The 20,061-nt window shown below is 45.7% G+C and overlaps 1 protein-coding gene across 4 annotated transcripts in view; it reads left to right on the plus strand.

Annotated features, from left to right (window-relative positions):
- Positions 1-20,061, plus strand: part of LOC130189744 (protein sidekick-1-like) — a 242,497-nt gene that overhangs the window by 185,337 nt on the left and 37,099 nt on the right. For all 4 annotated transcript variants that reach the window (XM_056408677.1, XM_056408673.1, XM_056408675.1 and 1 more), the window contains 9 exons: positions 528-709; positions 3,206-3,321; positions 6,209-6,404; positions 7,351-7,449; positions 9,141-9,332; positions 14,337-14,458; positions 14,559-14,671; positions 16,201-16,351; positions 18,467-18,707. In XM_056408677.1, coding sequence (XP_056264652.1) covers positions 528-709; positions 3,206-3,321; positions 6,209-6,404; positions 7,351-7,449; positions 9,141-9,332; positions 14,337-14,458; positions 14,559-14,671; positions 16,201-16,351; positions 18,467-18,707 — 1,412 coding nt within the window. The remainder of the gene's footprint in view (positions 1-527; positions 710-3,205; positions 3,322-6,208; positions 6,405-7,350; positions 7,450-9,140; positions 9,333-14,336; positions 14,459-14,558; positions 14,672-16,200; positions 16,352-18,466; positions 18,708-20,061) is intronic.

Here is a 20,061-nt window from a genome sequence, read left to right on the forward strand (position 1 = left end):
ATTTAATCCATAAAAAATGACCATAATAAGATCCGATAAAGATAAGAAGCAAGTACTGCAAACGTCAATAATCATAAATAAAATACTAATTTCCAATAATAGTATACATATGAAATATATATAATTTTTTAAAAATTGATAAGAGCTGTATGACACAAAGGATCTATTTGCAAAGCATTGACCAAGGAATGTGCAAAGAGTATAAACTATTTACACATAAACTGTTGATACTATAAACAGTTTAAAGAACATAAGGGCAAAGAGAATAATAAATGTGCATTAAAGAACAAGCGTGTTGCATTTAGGGGCATCGATTTGCAGACATAATTAATTATTAATACTCACGTACGTGTGTGTGTGTGAGTCAGTTCGCTACTCAGATGAAACCAAATCTTTGGGTGTCACGTTGAGTCCGATGTGGAAACGCAACGTTAATGAAATCAACACTTTACGATTAATGTGTGTGTGTGTCTGTCTGTGTGTGTGTGTGTGTGTGTGTGTGTGTGTGTGTGTGTGTGTGTGTGTAGGTACCGTCTGGCCGGGCTGCCGGGGGACTACCAGGAGAAGAACATCAGCAGCCCAGAGACCAACTACTGCCTGCTGAAGGACCTGATCATCTGGACCCAGTACCAGATCCATGTGGCGGCCTTCACCGGCGCCGGCCTGGGCGTCTACAGCAGCTCCGTCACCGAGTACACGCTGCAGGGAGGTCAGTTACAAACACACACACACACACACGCACACACACACGTACACACACACACACACATGCAACGGTTTTTATTTCTCGCTGAACTTTGAGTATTCCCGCATAGAAATATCAGGAGCATAATCTTTCCGTGTGAATTGCTTTCATTGACCGGCCAAAAGAAGCTCTTAAGTCCTTAAATCCTGCACCAAAAAAGACTTTAAAGACATTAAAATGTGTGCCTGGTGGTCAAATACATTGTAGAAATATATTCATAATGAATTGCTTGATGGTCAGAACTTTAGAGATGAGACGAGCGATGTCTGATTAATAGAGAGTTGTCAATATGTCAAACCTCGGTACTTATTATAAGGTCATATAAAGGTTAAATGCAAGAAGCCCACATGTAGGTTTGGTGGCTGTACATTTATAAATAGGGAGAGCTTTATTTGGATAGGAATAAAAAGATGTGTCTGTGGCATTGAAATGAGTCAAGTGATCATCGACCTTCGTTATTCATGAAATAAAAAGAATAAGAAGTATGAAGCATGTGGCATTTTCCACACTTCTGAACTTTTGCTTTTGATACATTTTGAGGCGATTGTGGAGCAATCACACATCTAAAAAAAAAAAAATTCAAAACGTCTCCAGAGAGACCCTCTTCTTCTGGGTTGTCATAGCGATATGGTCGAGCGATTCCTCCCACCGAGATCACAGCGCCAGGCGGCGCTGCCTCCGGCCGGCCGTCTCCACGCAGCTCACTCTTGTCAAAGTTGCCCCCGAGGCGTCGCCCTCAAGGGCGTGTCGACTTCGGCCCGGAGGAGGAGACTCCGGGGGGGGGGGCGGGGCTTATCCCTGTGTCTTTATTCCATGGAAACCGTTATCGTTTCCTCCGTCCACCACGGAAGAAATAACCACTAGTTCTGCTTTATACTTGTTGAGGACGTCCCGCAAACGTCGGAACATCCAACGCCCTCGTGTTCGGGTTCATAACATTAATATCATATATTTATATATTTATACATGACATCACACAGCTCGGTGACTGTCACCGACGACGTCTGAATGACTGACGCTTCCAGCTCCATTAGAGCAGCAGCAGCCAGTTAGATTCACCAACGACGGAGAGCCTCAACGCTGATTGGCTTTCGCAACTCGTCGTCGGGCGAATTTGAGGCGAAATTCGCGAAAATTCGCGATGTGGTGAAAGACGGAGGGATGCGAGCGGAGGCCTCACAGAGAGACGAGGAGGAGGCGGCGGCCGTGGGGGTGAATCCTCCAACGCGTGCTCCGCTCCTCCTGACTTGGATTCCAACAGCGTATTATCTTTTCGATTAAAGACGAGCTTCACGTGCACATACACATTTTAAAAAGCGACGACATTATTACAAGAGTTGGGGGCGGGTTTATAGACTGGGGAGAGGGAGTTGGGCTCATTAATTATTCTAATGCGGTTTAATGGGAGTGGCTGCAGCGGATGGGACGTGCTCTCCCCCTCGCTCTCTCCGGGAGGATGCGGGTGGAGTCGGCGTTCGATCGGTCGCGCCGCTCTCCTCCCTCTCACACATGCGTACTGAGATTCCCCCAGAGGACACAGTTTAGTGCTTTATCTGTAGCTGTGAGCTGCGAGGGGTTAGAAGCAGATTCCCTGGAGTACAGTCAGCGTGGCGGGGGAGGAGGAGGGGGGGGGGGAGGGGGGAGCATCTTTAACATCAATTAATCTCCCGTCGCCCCTCTCTGTCTTCTCATCCAGTCGACTCTCCTCTCTCACTATCTCTTCCCCCTCTTTTCAGTTTCTCATAGCTCCGTACAGTCGCAGCGGTGTGTGTGTGTGTGTGTGTGTCTCTCTCCGTTTGGCTTCGCTCAAACACGACATGTAAAGGCCATTCCCATCATGCAACAGTGCATTTATGACTCCGCGGCTCTCGGAGCATCAGCATAATCACCGCATCCTGTGCCACACACGCAGGACGCCTAAGCGCTGCGCTCTGCTCTTTAATGTTCTCTCTCCCGCTGGCCCGCTGGTCTGATGGATTCCGTATAACGCCTCCGTCTTCACACGCAGAGGCACATCAATGCACCGGCACGAGCGGGAGATAAGTAAACATCAGAGAAATATAATAAAAACAGGACGTCTGGTCCTCAACATCACCATTATTTAAAAATATGTGAACGCAAAACACAACAGATGAGGTGAACTTCCTCGAGGAATGAGGTCATTTGGCAGCAGAGAGCAGCCGACTGGGGGTTGGCATTTAACTTTTGCAAGCCCAGCAGATATTTTAATTTTAAAAAATGAACTGAATATCAATGTGAAATATGGCGCCGTATGACATATTGATTTATATATATATATTTAAAGGCACTACTTGTTGAAAAAGTTCAAGTGTAACTTTGAAAAGTGTTTATTTCTGCGGCTCCGGGCTCCGGGTCGGCCGTGTTTCCCCGGTGTATCTAAACCCTCGTCTTCCTCCCCGTGGAGGATCCACCGCAGCTCAATGTCTCCCGTGTGCTCAGTCCCCACAGCGCCGCCGCAGCAAGTGGAAGTTGTCGCCATCAACTCGACGACCATCCGCTTCACGTGGAACCCGCCGCCTCAGCAGTTTATTAATGGCATCAACCAGGGGTACAAGGTAAGCCTCGGCGTGTGTGTGTGTGTGTGTGTGTTGACAACCCTACATCCAGATGAATGCTCTACCCTTCTTGTGGTCTTGATGGATTCTTTATATGTGCAGGATCTCACCTGTAATGTCTGAGAAGTTCCGTGTGTGTTTTTAAACTTCAAAAAATGATATTATCCTGATGCTCGAGAGCCACGCGGCGATAAATGCACCGTTGCATGCTGGGAATAGCCTTTACGTCTCGCGTTTGAGCCCAAGTGGCCAGACGGAGACGTTTTATTTATAAAAAAACAACCCCTGCTTGGATAGTAAAATCAAAAAGATATAAAACGTGCTTTACTGCAGATAATACAATAACCATTATGTTTATGATGCCGAAGTCTCGAGTCCAAAACTCCACGGCTCCATTTTCTGTTTCCGTACATTTATTTTAGCTGATGCCTTTTTTTAATTTTTTTATAAAGTCAACAAAGCTCAAAGGTCATGGCCCAGAATGCACTGCTCTGCTCTTGTTTACCCATATGCTTAGCCCAGCCAAGTGAGGACCGGGCTCCAGGTGGAAATGAAAATGCCTGATGGAAGAAAAAGAGAGGGAGGATTAAATGGGGAGAGAGGAGAGAGGAGGTGTTGAGCAAATAGGGTGCGAGAGAGAGAGCGAAGAGAAATAAGAGATAATCATCCAGAAGCATAATGGGGAGCCGGCTGGGATACTCTGAGTGATCTATACGTGGTAGTTTGGCTATGTAAGATTTATTATTCACTTCATTGTGGCAACCAACCCTCAAGGAGCTGATTAACATGACAAAGAAAACACATCACATTCCTGATGCGCATCACTGGGTTTTAAAAGTGTGTGTGTGTGTGTGTGTTTTAGAGAATGTGAGCGTCTCCGTAGCGTGATAAATACCACATGGCTCTCCCTCTGTCTGATGTGCTGCTGCTCACGCGGGCGTCCCGGTTAGCGGACGGTAAGATAAGGATATTAATTAAAAGGATGTGAAGCATCTCATCTGATCTCGACACAGATCACCGGCTGCACACAATACCCCAAATAATAGAGCTCAAAGGTGAATAAAAGATAAAAAATAAAACACAATAACAATACTAAATACTACCACTAAAAGCCTTCTGCATTTGTCCCCCCCCCCACTGTGTACCATCGTGTCGTTGGGCCCATGCAGCGTTGTTCAGCACACCTTTGGGTTTCCATCGCAATCTGGTCCAGAATGCACGCGTCGCTATAGCAACGGCAGAACCCCCCCCACCCCAAATCATCCCCGGCGAGCTTTGAAAGTGGACGTGCGTCGGATCTGCTGGAGGGTCCCAAACTGCACTGAGCTGATAATAAAGTACAATAGGAAACCTTAATTCGCCGCTTTGTGTGTGTGCGTGTGCGTGTGTGTGTGTGCGTGTGTGTGTGTGTGTGTGTGCGTGCGTGCAGCAGAACAGCTTTTTTTGCGAATATAAATTTGATATTTATTTATATTATATTTGGCAACATACATTTTCCTGGACACTTTAACCTGCTGGAAATTCACTTTGGTCACTGCCTCTGTAGATATATATATTCATTTCCTCTGTATATTTAGTATTTTTGTTATTGTGTTTTGTGTTTTATTTTTATCTTTTATTTGTATTAATACTCTAATGTGCACCCGCTGCTGTGATCCTGAAATGTCCCCACTGTGGGACTAATAAAGGAATATCTAATCTAATCTCATAAAACACTCTTTTTCTCACACAATGTGTGTTGTCGCGCTACAATTCACAACACCCACAAACACGTGTCACGGTTAACCAGCAAGCAGCATAGTGGCTGAATAAATAATAAACTAGATCATTTTAAAGTGATATCTGATAACTCCGCCGAATGCGTCTTCAACAACTAAATAAAATAAATAATAAATATACTAAATATCAACCCACGAGTATCAATAAGCAGCTCCAAAGTGTCCAGGCTGAGCCTGTGATCACTTTCAGGTTCACTCATCCACTTCCTGTTGAGGAGACAATGAGACTAATGAGCTATGAGTTGATATTTTTGACACGTATTAATCACGTTTGTGTCACATCACGTAATTATGTGGATTCATACTGAAGATGACCGTACGTCACACACACACACTGCATGCCGTCACCGACGCATTCGAGAAGTGGCGATTCTGTTATGGTTATTATTATTATTATTATTTAATGCGGCAAAAAATAAACCAGAAGAAATACAGCAGCCATTAAAGAGACATTTGGAAATATTTCATTATAATCAAATTGTTTTCCCCGTGAAAACTTGGCGGTAACTTTACATCTCGGCAAGTTATTATTTATCTATAAATACGGTTCTATATCGCGGCGTTGCCCGTGGCTCGTCTCTCATTATGAATATTTAAGCGCATGCTTTACCCCGCTTGTTTTTGTAAATATAGCAATAACGCAAACCGAACGGCGGCGGGTCTGAATATAAATCGAAGCTCACAATAGAGACAAATTAACTTTCCATTAGACGGTTTAGTTGGAGTGATAATCAAACTTCTCTCAGACGTTGTTATGGCTGCCGATGGCCCGCCGGCAGGAGTTTATGTCGAGTGCTGCATTCATACGTAAATAAAAGCTTAATTTGAGATGCAGATAAACTTTTTTTTTCCGAGGTAACGAGACATGAATATTGTTTCGCCGTAGTAATGGCATTTGGCAGTCGGAGACTTTAATGACATTCAAAAAAACAACTAAAACCTGTTCAATTAATTCCGGTAGCCCGGAGCTAATGCTGCTTGATTAAAACGACGATTGAATAAAACAATAACGGGAAAAAACAACGAGCCGATAAACTGCGGTGGATATTTTTCGGAGGATTCGGTACCGGGGAACGTCACCGCCCGCCGTCTTTCCCCCTCTCTCGCAGCTGCACATCTGGCCGGAGCAGGCTCCGCGGGACGTCGTCGTGGTGACCATCACCCCGGACTACCCCAGTTCACGCCACACGGGATTGGTCAGCGGGCTCAAGAAGTTCACCTGGTACTTTGGCTCCGCCCTCTGCTTCACCACACCTGGAGACGGCCCGCGGAGCCCGCCCGCGATGCTGCAGACGCACGAGGACAGTGAGTACTCGCTCGCACGCACACACACACACACACACACACACACACACGGACACACACACACGGACCAGCCTCTCCTGTGAATATCGATGACAGCGTATTGACTTGCTCTGTGTTCAGTCCAGCTGTTTCAATCAGTGTGAAGCACAGCTGTGGGCCTCTACTTTCCATTGTCTCTTTTTTTGATATGTTGATTCTCAGCCCCCCCCAAACCCCCCCACTGTGTCTTTTTAAAGGGATTTAATTCATGTGTTTTTGAGACGCACTTGTATTTATAGCCTTCTGTCCCATTGATAAACATAATAGCCGCCCAGTTGCAAGTACGCAGGCACACAGTCACGCCGTCAAATAAACACAATAGCCTATAGGCAGACAGACAAGCAATTATTAACAACCAGCAATTATCGGGTGGGAAAGGGGATATTAGAAGCCATGTGTACACACACAGTCACACACACACACACACACACACACACTCCGACACAGCCGTGGACTGGTATTGATTGGGTGCTGGGTATGCTGCAGGGTTAACGGTGGGTGTAATTCTTGCTTGATGATAGCTTTTTACGTGTGTGTGTGTGTGTGTGTGTGTGTGAGTGCGTGTGTGTGTGTGTGAGTGTGAGTGTTATTGAATGTCTTTGATGAATAGCTTAATCGCCTTGCAGGGAGAGTGGTTAGAGAGCCGTACATGAAATGAGAAATGACAGGCATGCGTGCGTCTGTATGTGTGTCTGTGAGTGTGTGCGTGTGTGTGTGTGTGTGTGTGGTTATCGATGCCGAAGTGATTAGGAGGTGTTGTGGGAAGTTGAAAAGCAGGAAGTAAGAGGCTGCATGGACAAGAGGCTTGTGTGGAGGGATGAATTCCTAAAACTGTGCTGGAGGAGTTAAAATATTACTGATATGCTCTGCTGTGATCTGAATTTGTGATTTTTTATTTTTTTTCCAGCACCTGGACCCATTCGCCACCTGAGCTTCACGGAAATCTTGGACACGTCACTCAGAGTCAGCTGGGCGGATCCTGAGGACAAGAACGGCATCATCATCGGTCAGAACCCTTCAAGCATCTCCTGACGTCTCTTTCATAATCAATAAACTTCCATCGTTTCCACGTTCAGCCCCACTAACAGCTGAGAAGCTTTCATTGTGTTTGACGAACACGTTCTTGCCAGAAAGTCAAAATTATACAGCATAAATGTATTGAATATACTATATATATATATAATATAGATTATAATATATATTATATACGTTCTTGCCAGAAAGTCAAAATTATACAACATAAATGTATTGAATATACTATATATATATTATAATATATATTATAATATATATTATATTATATATTATAATATATATTATAATATATAATATATTTCAACAACAACAAAAAGAACAAAACATAAATCAACATGGAGTCGGGGGCAGCAACCCGCTTATCAAGGTACTCATCCATCAATAATCAATAATCCATCAAGAACATTAAAAAAAGAAGACGAGAAAAGTCTTAACAAAGTTGCCTTTTGCATATTTCACATTTCCATCCCTCACTTTTATTCCACTTTTTTCACTAATTCTTTTAAATTTAAACCGTTATATAACTGGCTGAATCTCTTTTTTTCGAGGGTGACACGGACAAGACAGCCACCTGAGAAACACGTTGTTACAAACAGAAAAACACCGAACAAAACAAATTAAAAGAGACATAACCGAGTTCATTTTAGAAACCTTGACATTCTTGGGAACCTGTCTCCGTTTCTACTAACTATTTTTAGATCGTAGTTTGAGTTCTTCCTTTAGTCCATTTCACAACATCTGCAGTCTTAGACTCCAGCCGGAATTCCAATGCGTGTGACTTTGAAAAAAAACAGCTTTTAATCGCATGCTGTTTGTCGGGTTCTTTTGTGCAGGCGTTGTTCCCCCGACGCCTCCGCAGTCATCCCAGTGAACAACACGCATGATCCGCAGTGCAGAATGACTAATAGAGGCTCAGAAAAGAAAGAAAACCGTGAGAGAGGAGCCCTAAAAACGTGTCCAGTGTCCTCTGTGTTCGACAATGAGTCTCTTCGGCCCGTGTGTGTCGGTGTTTCATCATCCTCTAATCCCTCCTCTCGGCAGCTTGTCTTTCCACATTAACTCCGACTTGGCCTTATCCCACGCACCCCGACACCCACCGTGTTGTTGGTGCTCAAGCTCCGTCCCCCAAATTAATTTAGCCTCAGCTCGTCCGTGGCCCCGTTAGACGAGCTGCTGTGAATTAAGCCACTTTGCGTGTGTGTGTGTGTGTGTGTGTGTGTGTGTGTGTCAGGTCATCGCCCATAAAAACGAGACCACAGTCCAACCGGCTTTACACACTCGGAGGGAAAGAGGACATTCAGTCAAGGTCACCTCTACACATTCACTCTTTTCTCCTCAACCTGCTTTTCATCCGACACCTGGCGAGCCCCGAGACAGACCAGGGACCATTCACCCTCTCCGGGGCTTTAAACACACACACACACACACACACATGTACGTGTTAGAAGGTGGTGGAGTGTGATGCATGACTCTGAAGATGCGTAGAGACAGACAGGGATTTCGTCTGTAGTTACCCCTCCTGCCTTCCTCCTTTTTTGGCTCCTCGCCTCTCATTATGCGCAAGTGTTTGTTTGTGTGTGTGTGTGTGTGTGTGTGTATCCACGTCTGTTCGTGTCGATACACTCCTTTATTAACCCAGCGTGCGCTTCACACACCCTGCAGGCTACGTGTTGTGGTGGGAAGTTTCTGGCGCCGAGTCGAGTCGTGAGGAACGTTCGCTGTCAAACGCCACCCTGCGGTACCAGCTGACCGGACTCACCTCCACCACCGCCTACGCTCTACAGGTGGCGGCGCTCACCGCCGCGGGGCGGGGCGTGGTCACACCCTCCACCATCTCCACCGGCGTCCCACCAGGTACAATAAATACAGAGGAGCCGCTGACAGTGGATGTTAAAGGAAGGTTTTTGTTCTCGTGTGTGTGTGTGTGTGTGTGTGTTGTCGGGTAAATGTGACTGATGAGCCCTCACAATGCCATCGTCTTTCCTCAGGCTGATAAGTGGCTGTTACTGTGCATCCATGAATCATCACCCACACAACCGATACACACACACACACTCACACACACACACACACACACACACACACACATGCACAAGAGTTAGTCATTCACAGCGTCTCACGGAGCGCTTTAATATCTGGGTTATTTGTCCGTGTACCATGTGCGCGCCACGCTTGTGTGCATGATGGGTGAGTATGATTGGACCACGGCCAACCCAAAATCATTAGTGCTGATTAACTGCAAATGGCAAAGTGGAGGGTGAGAGAGAGAGAGAGAGAGAGAGGGAACAAGTGGGAGAAAGAGAGAGAGAGAGAGAAAGCAAGAGAGAGAGCGAGGGCAAACGAGAGAGAGAGAGAGCAAAAGAGTGAGAGAGAGAGCAAAAGATTGAGAGAGCGAGAGAGAGAGAGTGAGGGAGAGAGAACGAGAGAGAAAGGGCGAGAGAGAGAGAGAGAGAGTGGGTGAGAGAGAGAGAGCAAGTGTGAGAGAGAGAGAGAGCAAGTGTGAGAGAGAGTGAAAGCAAGAGAGAGAGGGCGAGAGAGAGAGCAAGTGTGAGAGAGAGAGGGCGAGAGAGAGAGAGCAAGTGTGAGAGAGAGAGTGAAAGCAAGAGAGAGAGGGCGAGAGAGAGAGAGCAAGTGTGAGAGAGAGTGAAAGCAAGAGAGAGAGGGCGAGAGAGAGAGAGCAAGTGTGAGAGAGAGAGTGAAAGCAAGAGAGAGAGAGGGCGAGAGAGAGAGAGCAAGTGTGAGAGAGAGTGAAAGCAAGAGAGAGAGAGGGCGAGAGAGAGAGCAAGTGTGAGAGAGCGAAAGCGAGAGAGAGAGAGGGCAAAAAAGAGAGAGAGCAAAAGAGTGAGAGAGAGAGAGCAAGCGAGAGAGAGAGAGAGGGCGAGAGAGAGAGAGCAAGTGTGAGAGAGAGAGCGAAAGCAAGAGAGAGAGGGCGAGAGAGAGAGCGAAAGCGAGAGAGAGAGGGCAAAAAAGAGAGAGAGCAAAAGAGTGAGAGAGAGAGAGCGAGGGGGAGTGAGAGAGAGACTGAAGAATGGAGTGCAGATAGAAACATAATGAGGGAAGAACAGAGAACGCAAAAAAGTGCAATCTCCAAAGAACAGAGGACCCGAGTCGCTCAGAAATGGACAGAGAGAAAGAAAGTGGAGGGGGGGGAAAAACTTGCTCATACAGTGGGATTCTTGTCCTAACATTTTCTGATTACTAATTTATGAGTAAAGGCAGTAAGCATATTGAAGCGGGATGAATGCCGACAGTTGGTAGATTCCGAGGTTATTCATTAATTCATGAAAGCAAAAAGACTGAAGGAAAGACGGAGGGCTCCAAGATTAGAGAATAGGACTAAAGAATGAGAGAGAGAGAGAGATCCGCCGAGCATAGATTCTTGTCTTGTTTACGTATTCATGTATTCATGGAGTTGAGAGGTTTTCGTGATTCATCTGCGCGTGGCAGCTGGAACCAACATCCCCACATTACAGACATTACCAGTCGGCTGACGGAGCCACGCCTGCTGAGGAGCGCAGATTGCATCGCGAGCCGGATCCAGAGAGGGAGAGACGGCCTTGTTTCCATAATAACTGGACCCGGTCATGTTATATAATCTGTTTACCCCCCCCTTAAAAAGAAAATATTCAACAAAATCGTTCTGATGCGTCCCGCTGCTCTGCCGGTTTGATTCCACACACCGGCTCCACAGATCTGTATTCTGCCATGTTCAGCAAATACTTTTGTGCCGCAGCAGAACTGGGAGGATTACAGTGGATCAGCCCCGGAGCACTTACACCACCCGGAGACACAAAGTGGGTTAAAAGTCAGCGGGCTGGGTTGCGATCTTGTGTGATCACGCATATTTCATTCGAGGAAACAAACTGACGTGTTTTTAACTTGTTGGGACATTAGCATTTTGATTTTAGCCCAGTCTGCAGAGCGGTCGACAAATAAGCCCGACCGGCGCCAAGTCCATCAGCAAGCCGTCAGGGAGGGAGTCCATTCAGAGACGCCGGTAAATTACGAGTGGCGAATCGAAGAAAAGGTGCAGTTGTAAAACTTTCATCGGAATATTTAGTTCCGGTTGAAGTGTGCATACAAAACGTCATATTATTACCGTAGCATTGAAAATGCGGAAAGTAATGTTTTGATCGCCGTGTATTTGTATTTGTATGCGTGTTATTCGCATAAGTCAAAAAGTATTAAACCGAATCGCATGAAATGTGGTGGGATGATTGGTTATTATCCGGGGACCATTTGATTAGATTTTGGGATCGATCGGGTCAAAGGTCAAGGTCAAGGTCATGAAAGGTCAAAATCTTCTTTTTACCATAGCACGGTCAATTTGTATCCAATTGGCATGCAACTAATGCCAACATGTTCATAATTCAATGTCCAATCTTGTGATATGCGAAAGTATGCGCTCTACCGAGTGCCCGTTCTAGTTATTCCTATTTTGATTTATTCCACGTATTCGTTCCACGACGTATGTAACTCACAAACACAGGGGACACAATCACCGGTCCCCTGGGTGAAAGTAATAAAAAAAACATATCCTCATAAAAAATATATACACGATCCACTTTAAATTATATGCACAAAGACGTATTGCACCTGAAACGGGAAGGTTCTGTTCCGTCGGCGCGGTGGAGGTGTGAGTATGTTCTAGACAATCGGACGCAGCTCGATCTCTCAGCCAATCCCGCGCCAGTATTCAGCTTCTCCTTCCTTTCCCAGAGCGGTTGTCCCTGACGACGGGTCCGCCACATCACACTTTCCCTGTCACTCATTTACTTTCATGGAGACGGAAGAATATTAGAATATAAAAGGGTCAAAGATAATAGACGAGGCTTGCAGCCCACTCAGACAGTTATGGCCCTTAAATGGACTTTAGTGAACTGCGCATTTAATTCACCTCTCGCCTCCGTCCAGATTTATCACCCTGCGTTGTATTGTCGACCTAGGAAATATGAATTCATTTGCTCGGACCGAGAGAGATATGCAGCGGGAGCATAAGCGCCTGCGCTTTAATAGAATTAACTTTTATTTTAATGCATTGGCACATAAAGAGAAAAGGACAGGAAGCTATTTCTTCAATTCTTTTTTTTTTAAAGTCATTTTTATTTCAGTCATTATTCAATTCAATTCAGTTTATTTAATATAGCCCGACAACACAAATTACAAATTTGCCTCAAAGGGCTTTACCATCTGTACACATACTTTAATTGAATCATTGTTGACACGATTCTTCTCTTCCTATTACAAAGGGTATTGCAGGTGTATTAAACATGAGAAATGTCGTCGTCCTGACAATACTTTTATATTTTTGGACGTGTTGTTATCCCTTTATAGAAAAGTCTTTAAAAAAATAACATGTTGTCTTTCTTTCATTTCTTTTGATCCAAACCTTTGAAATACGTCTCCATGCTGTGACGCTACACTCCTTTTCTTTACTTCCACAAAGTAACATGTGTTTTTTATTGTTCTTGCAAATCGTCGCTGCAGCACGAGCAATTATTTTATTTCAAAGGATTTGTAACTCAGCGTTGGAATACAAGAAATAGCAATAATATAAACGATCCCGCAGGTTTGGGTCAACAGATGTGTTATGGCAGTAAGAATACAGAACTCGCTGCGTGGGAGCAGACGCCTCGGCTAGTAACAATATTAATAAACTCTCTTGTTGCTCTTGAAAGACAACATTGAGATCTGTGCATCTACGCATCCAACCCCCCCCCCCCCCCCCCCCAAAGTGACCAGTCACTCTCTCACTTCTCCCTAACCTCCCTCTCTGATCTCAATACATCGCCGCCTGGCACGAAGACTCCGACCCGGACCCCATCCCTTCCACTTTGGTCACGGCTTGTCTCTCGGCCCTCCACCCGCTCCTCCTCTCTGTCATTAACTCCTCCCCCTCTACTGGCTCTGTCCCTCCCCTCAAAAAAGCCTGGCCCGGACCCCGACACTGACATCCACAACGACTACAGACCCATTTCTAATCTCCCCCTTCTCAGAAACCGCCCCAATCAAAGTCACCGACGACCTCCACCTCTCCTCCGATGGCCACTCCCTCCACATCCTCATCCCACTGGACCTCGGTGCAGCCTTTGACACCATCAACCGCTCCATCCTCCTCCCCCGTCTCCTGGTTCAAGTCATACCTCTCCGGCCGCCAACAGTTCATGAGCATCAATAAAGTCTGACACAGCCTTTGTCCCTCCAGGTGTCCCCCAGGGTTCGGTACTTGGTCCCCTCCTCTTCATCCTCTACTTGGTGACATCATACTCTTCTCTGTCACTCGCCACTTTCAAAACTGCACTTAAAATGTATCTATTAAAATCTGCTTTAAACCCGGGATGCTAGTTACGTACGTTTTCTTTTGGTTTGTTCCTCACTGTCACGCCATCTCTCTGCCTCGTTACCTTCGCATTGAAAATGCGGAAGGTAATGTTTTGATCGCCGTGTATTTATTTATTTATTTATATGCGTGTTATTCGCATAAGTAAAAAAGTATTAAACCGAATCGCATGAAATTTGGTGGGATGATTGGTTATTATCCGGGGACCATTTGATTAGATTTTGGGATCGATCGGGTCAAAGGTCAAGGTCATGAAAAGGTCAACATCTTCTTTTTACCATAGCGCGGTCAATTTATATCCAATTGACATGCAAATAATGCCAAAATGTTCATAATTCAATGCCCAATCTTGTGATATGCGAAGGTATGCGCTCTACCGAGTGCCCGTTCTAGTTTCTATTGTTTTTGCTTTTATCGTTAAGTGCCAACAAGTGACTTTTCTTTATGCGCTCTACAAATAAAATCTGTTATTATTATTAAAGCAGTAATTTATTTGACATTCTGTTTTCTATCTGCAGAACTTCCTGGTGCACCATCTAATGTAGTCATCTCCAACATCAGTCCCCGGACCGCGACACTTCGGTTCCGCCCTGGTCTCGATGGCAAGACGGTCATATCACGATGGGTCGTGGAAGGCCAGGTGCGGGCGTGTGTGTGTGTGTGTGTGTGTGTCCTCGTTTGTGCTCGAAACTCAGGAGGAAAACATCATGTGACGATGTGTGCGTCCTTTTCGTGAACAGGTGGTGAAGGAGGACGCACAGGACGAGGCGTGGAGAGTTGTCTTCGAGAAAGAAAACCAGCCGGATGCCGACGCGCTGGAGATCCCTGACCTCATGCCGTTCACCCAGTACAGGTGGGCAGCAAACATCCCCCGCCTCCACAAGAACATCGTCTACCACACACACACACACACACGTCTCACTCTCCTCCAGTTCCTGCAGCATTGCAAGACTCCGGTGAAGTTAGATAAATCACACGGACTCTCGGAGAGACAGTTCCATCTGAGGCTTTTCTGTTTGTCAGCACCTTCACAGCTGCTGCATGCAGATCCTTATTACCCTCCCTCCACTCGCTGGTGGGGGGGGGGGGGGGAGAAAGGTGATGAGAAAGTGGGAAGGGCAACGGCGGGCCGCCTTGCAGAGGGGAAGAGCCGAGGAGAGGGGGAGAGAGAGCGGCGTCTTGAATCCTTGCTCAAGGGCCGTGAAGAAGCCGCTGTTTATAAATGTGCTCCATTGTCACTCTGAGCCGCAGCGACACTTTCTTCTCCCGCTCTCTCTCTCTCTCTCTCTCCCCCCAAATCTCTCTATTTATCTTCTGCATGTATCTGTCTATCTCTTTCTCTCTGTGTCATTGCATTCATCTGTAATGGGATTGCAGCGTGTGCGTACGTGTGCGTACGTGTGTGTGTGTGTGTGTGTCGATGTACACTCACAGGGATTATGTTGTCACGGGCGACACCATTGGGACATTAGATGAAGTGATGCACTCGTCTGTATTTCATACCCCCCCCCCCCCCCCTCACAGATGTCGTCTCTCTCGTGCCGTCTGCACTCTCTCACGTTTTATCATGCACACGCACACACACACCAAGGCGCGGCTGCATTTAGAAGTTACAAAAGTACCAAATGCACCCCGGTGTGTGTGTGTGTGTGTGTGTGTGTGTGTGTGTGTGTGTGTGTGTGTGTCAGCGAGACCGTATGGTTAGATGTCTTTTTCGCAGCCATCTTCACAATATGCCGGTGGTCCTTTTCAGAAATTCTCCAGTGGAGAGCTCCAGCTGACGGATGCCGTCGAGTAAAATGTGTTTCAGTTGCGAAGCAAATCACATGGATCTGAAATAGTCTGGAGGAGTTTACCTCGGAGGCCACCCGTCATCGGGCTGACGTGTCCTGTGTATCTGGGTCTTGTGTATGCTGATGAAAGAACTGCTTCTCCAGGAGCTCCGTGTAAACGTTTGACTCCCCCCCCCCCACGTTTAACTTGAGTCCTGTCTGTGAGGAACTGTCATGTTTTCAGAAAGGTAATCCAGCAATTTAGTTTTAGGAAGTTGGTGGGCTCAAAAGAGGCAGGTTTAAGAGGAAATGTCTCAATCAAAGCGGCGGAGGCTAGTTTGAAACACACTGGGTCCTAAATTACCCACAATGCAACTTAATATCCCCTTTTCTTTGGACACACACATTCTTGTTTAAAAACCACTTTGTAACGAGTGCTTTTCGTCAGAAAGTCTCCAAACCCGCAGAGACACCAACATCACCGTGACGTCATCAGGGCGCAGATTCTTTTGAAATGCGGAGGTCCGCCTCCGGTAGACGTTACCCGACCGCGAGCTGCGTCGTCCCCCTCGAGAGCGATGAACTCAACCGTGCTCTCTGCCCTCACCAGGTTCAGGATCCGGCAGGTGAACGTTGTCGGCTCCAGTGCGATGAGCGCCCCCTCCAGGCTGATCCAGACCCTGCAGGCCGCCCCTGACACCCCCCCCTCTAACCTCACGCTGCTCTCTGCCACGCAGACCAGCCTGCGCTTCAACTGGAAGGTACTGACACACAAGCACACGCACACAGAGTAGACACAAATTGCCTCTTTAAAAAAAAAAAAACACTCGTGCTAATCTCCCTGATGAGGATTTTATTTGCACCGCAAAGTGTGTATTTGCTTTGATCTTAACATCAAGTGCACGTGTGAGTGTGTGAGTGTGCACTTCACCGGCCGAGCGGCCGACAGCCCGTAATCAGCGTGTCTCCTCGTTATCGGCGCCAACGCTAATCTTTCAGATCTTCCATTCAGTCCGCGTGGTCACGCGCCGCAATGTCATTTTCTCTTTACCGCCTTTTCTTCTTTGCTCTTGTTCCCTTCCTCTATTTCCCCCCCTCTCTCTTTTACTCCCCCCCCCCTCCACTCCCCCTGTCCGCTCTTCTATTATAACATAAATGGAAGGCGGAGTATTTTTCCATTTAAGAGTTGGAATGAGAAAAAGAGCCTGTCAAATCAGACACGGACACGGAGGCCCTCTGGGCTACCTGCGCAGCATGCTAATGGGCTCTTACCTGCATGCTCCGGCTGAGCTATGCTAGGTCGTGTGCTGTCATGGAACAATCACAATGGTTTTAGCTAAGGCTATTATTATAAGCTGCGTATTAAGGGCACTTACGCTAATGTGAAATTCTATATTATAGCGCCTAAATGCTAAAATGGAGTATTTTAAATGGCAACCCCCTGTACAACGTTGGTTAAAATCTACTACGGCATGATATCAAGCTGAACTTCTCACTAATGTGATTTTAGGGCACTGAATAATTTGTGTGTTTTTCTGTCTGTGGTGCATCACGCCGTGGAGGTTCACGTGCAGTGAGTTTGGGAGGATGAGGTGACGGAGAAAAAGTATGGACACAGCAGAAGGAAGGGAAGGTGGCAGGAAATGAGAGCGGATGAAAAGAGAGGATGACGGAGTGTGAATAAAACTGGGGGGGGGGGGGGGAAGAGGGTGATGGAGAGCGGAAGATCAGGGGATGTAATGTCAAAGAAGAGAAGACAGTAAAAAGGTTTTTAGGATGTACTTTAAATGTAGACATGTCACATAAATAACCATATTCTTTAGAGCAGCGTAATGCCTTTTCACACGTGTGTGTGTGTGTGTGTGTCTTTGTTTATATCACATTGTGAGGATCTAAATGTCATATTCCACTTTTGTTATCAGGACCCAACATTCTGAGGATGTAATATCTTACAACAAGCCCATCACGATTACAGTGAAGAGTGCCGAGTCAGTAAAGATTAAAGAGTTAAACCCACAAAGTAAACCGGACCATGTTTATTAGCAATATCTGAAGAGAAAGTTAGAATCTTATATCGAGTTCTTTGTCATTTTATACTTTTTTTTTTTCTCCTCCTTTTAAACACAAATTGCACAAGATGGACTCACAAGGAGAGAAGTCTCCAAAGTGTTTAGCACGAGAGCACTTTGTTAGACTTTCTTATTTATTTATGCGTTTTTTAATGTCTTTTTCTTCTTTTAAAAGTTAATTTTATTAACGGCCTGCTTCAAAGCACTGCCGCAATACAGGGAGGGGGGGGGGGGGGTACTGTCCATCACTCGTACAAGACAGTCCATTCTAGTGTCTCGTATACATGGAGGGGGGGGGGCGGGTGACATATTTCTGCCACACCCACAACTGTGACTCTTTTGGGTTGCGTGTGTATTTTGGGTTTCCTGAGGACCTGACGTCGTATTAATTGTTCCTCATAAGTTCAAGCGGGGCTCCGCTCCATGTTCCCTGTCGGGTCGTATCGGTTCACAGAGCAACACGCTGTTGTGTGCACCAAATCATAATTATATTGGTGTCCCGTTCAATCATCCTATTCAGCTCCTTCTCTGTATGGATGGATCTTCTGTCATCAATCACAGTCAAAATTAATTAAATTCGGCGAGTGCGGGGATGTCACAAAGTGGCCGAGTGCTGACAAAGTAGAAGAGCTTGGCACACGGGCCTCATTTATGAAGCTTTAGTGGAACAAGGTTCACCATATTAAAACAGAATTAGCCTCTGAACTTTACTATGTGTCACTAGAGAGCCTCTTTAACTTAGTGTGTAACGTCTGGCCAACATGACAGAACAACGTCTCCTTCGTCCTCTCTGTGGTCCCCCTGCAGCCTCTTCCAGAGTCCGAGTACAACGGCAGCCCGGAGACCGTGGGGTACCGGCTGAGACTGTGGCGGACGGACGGCCAGGGGGAGGACCGGACCGAGGACGTGGAGCGAGCGGGGGGGGCCGGTGAGACCACGGTGGAGGGCCTGAATCCCTGGACCCAGTACCAGGTTCAGATACAGGCCTACAACTCCATCGGACCGGGACCGTGGAGCGACACGGCGGCCGCGCTCACGGCAGAGTCTGGTACGCGTCACTCCTGTTTCCTGTTTCCTGTCTGTCCAGTATGGTTGAAGGAGACACACGGATGAGGATTTAAAGTGCACAATTACCCCCCCCCCCCCCCCCCACTGTCGGTCGTGCTTTAAGACAGCGATGACCTTCAGTAGTCTAATGTCAATTGTGTTGTTGTGAATTATAAATCTTGACCTCTCACTCATATCCAGGGGAGGACATTTACATCTTTTTTTAGGGGTCAATTTGTTGCCCCCACTGACTGAACCCACTCAATGGCATATAAAAAGAAACGTGAGGCGCTTTTTGGAAACTCGAATCTGGCAATCTTATTCAATTTTATTCTTATTTCCTCGTGTTTATTAATTGTTATTTCATTTTTTAAACAACGTTTAACAACTATAACTTATTTCTTTGATTTTTAAAAATCATTTTTAAATTATATTTATTGATTTCTTAGGCAATACAGATAGGACAGACAAAATAAAGAAGAAAAAACGTGATATCAGGGTCAAAGATATATTTCTTAGTGTCAGTTTTGCCCTCGTGTATTTCCGACGCTGCTCATATCTCAACCAGCTCTCAACACACACACACACACACACTGCCAAGTAACATTTTCTCCACAGAATTGGGATGATTGAAAGGTTCTTGTAGAATATATATATATTTGTGTTCCTTAACTCATGAATAAATATATATGTCTATGTGTTAAAGCTCTCTAAATGCTTTGGATGCGTTGAATGGGGAAGAATTTATTTTATGTATTTTCTTTTTCTTTTTTAAATACAAATATAATAACATAAAATGAAGCCACTCAAAGGGTCAATAGGTCACTTGAAGTTGTCAGAAGTAGAAATTGGTGTTTTTATAGATAAGAATATAAATCACGATGTAACCAAAGGAGTAGTAAACATCCTAAGAGGTTTTTGTAATATCTAATATCAATGTTGTTCCTCAGTGGTAAATGACGGCAGGCAGAAAAGGTTGTTTCTTTTCTTTTGGCTGTTGTTGTTGACACAGTGAGTTTCTGTTTATTGAACCAATGAATGAAACTCGGCTCATGCCTCCGAAATCAGAATATTGGAGAAAAGCGTCAGTAAAGTGGCACCAGCAGGGTTTTCACTGTTGGGTCGTGCACATTATTAATACTAAGATTGATCAGTTGTGTTGATCTCATCCTGAGTTTATCAAACTTCGATTCTGCTTAAAAAGACAGAATGCATCCCTCCAGGGGGCCTTCATTGATTTTGATATTGCTCCTATCTGGGTAATTGTGCTTACTATTTTACATTAATAATTAAAACTTAGTTTTTTTTTTGCTGCCCTTCTATAGAGGTTGCTGCGTTGCCTATTTTTGTCATGA

The sequence above is a fragment of the Pseudoliparis swirei genome, chromosome 24 (genome assembly GCF_029220125.1).
Source record: "Pseudoliparis swirei isolate HS2019 ecotype Mariana Trench chromosome 24, NWPU_hadal_v1, whole genome shotgun sequence".
Classification (NCBI taxonomy): domain Eukaryota; kingdom Metazoa; phylum Chordata; class Actinopteri; order Perciformes; family Liparidae; genus Pseudoliparis; species Pseudoliparis swirei.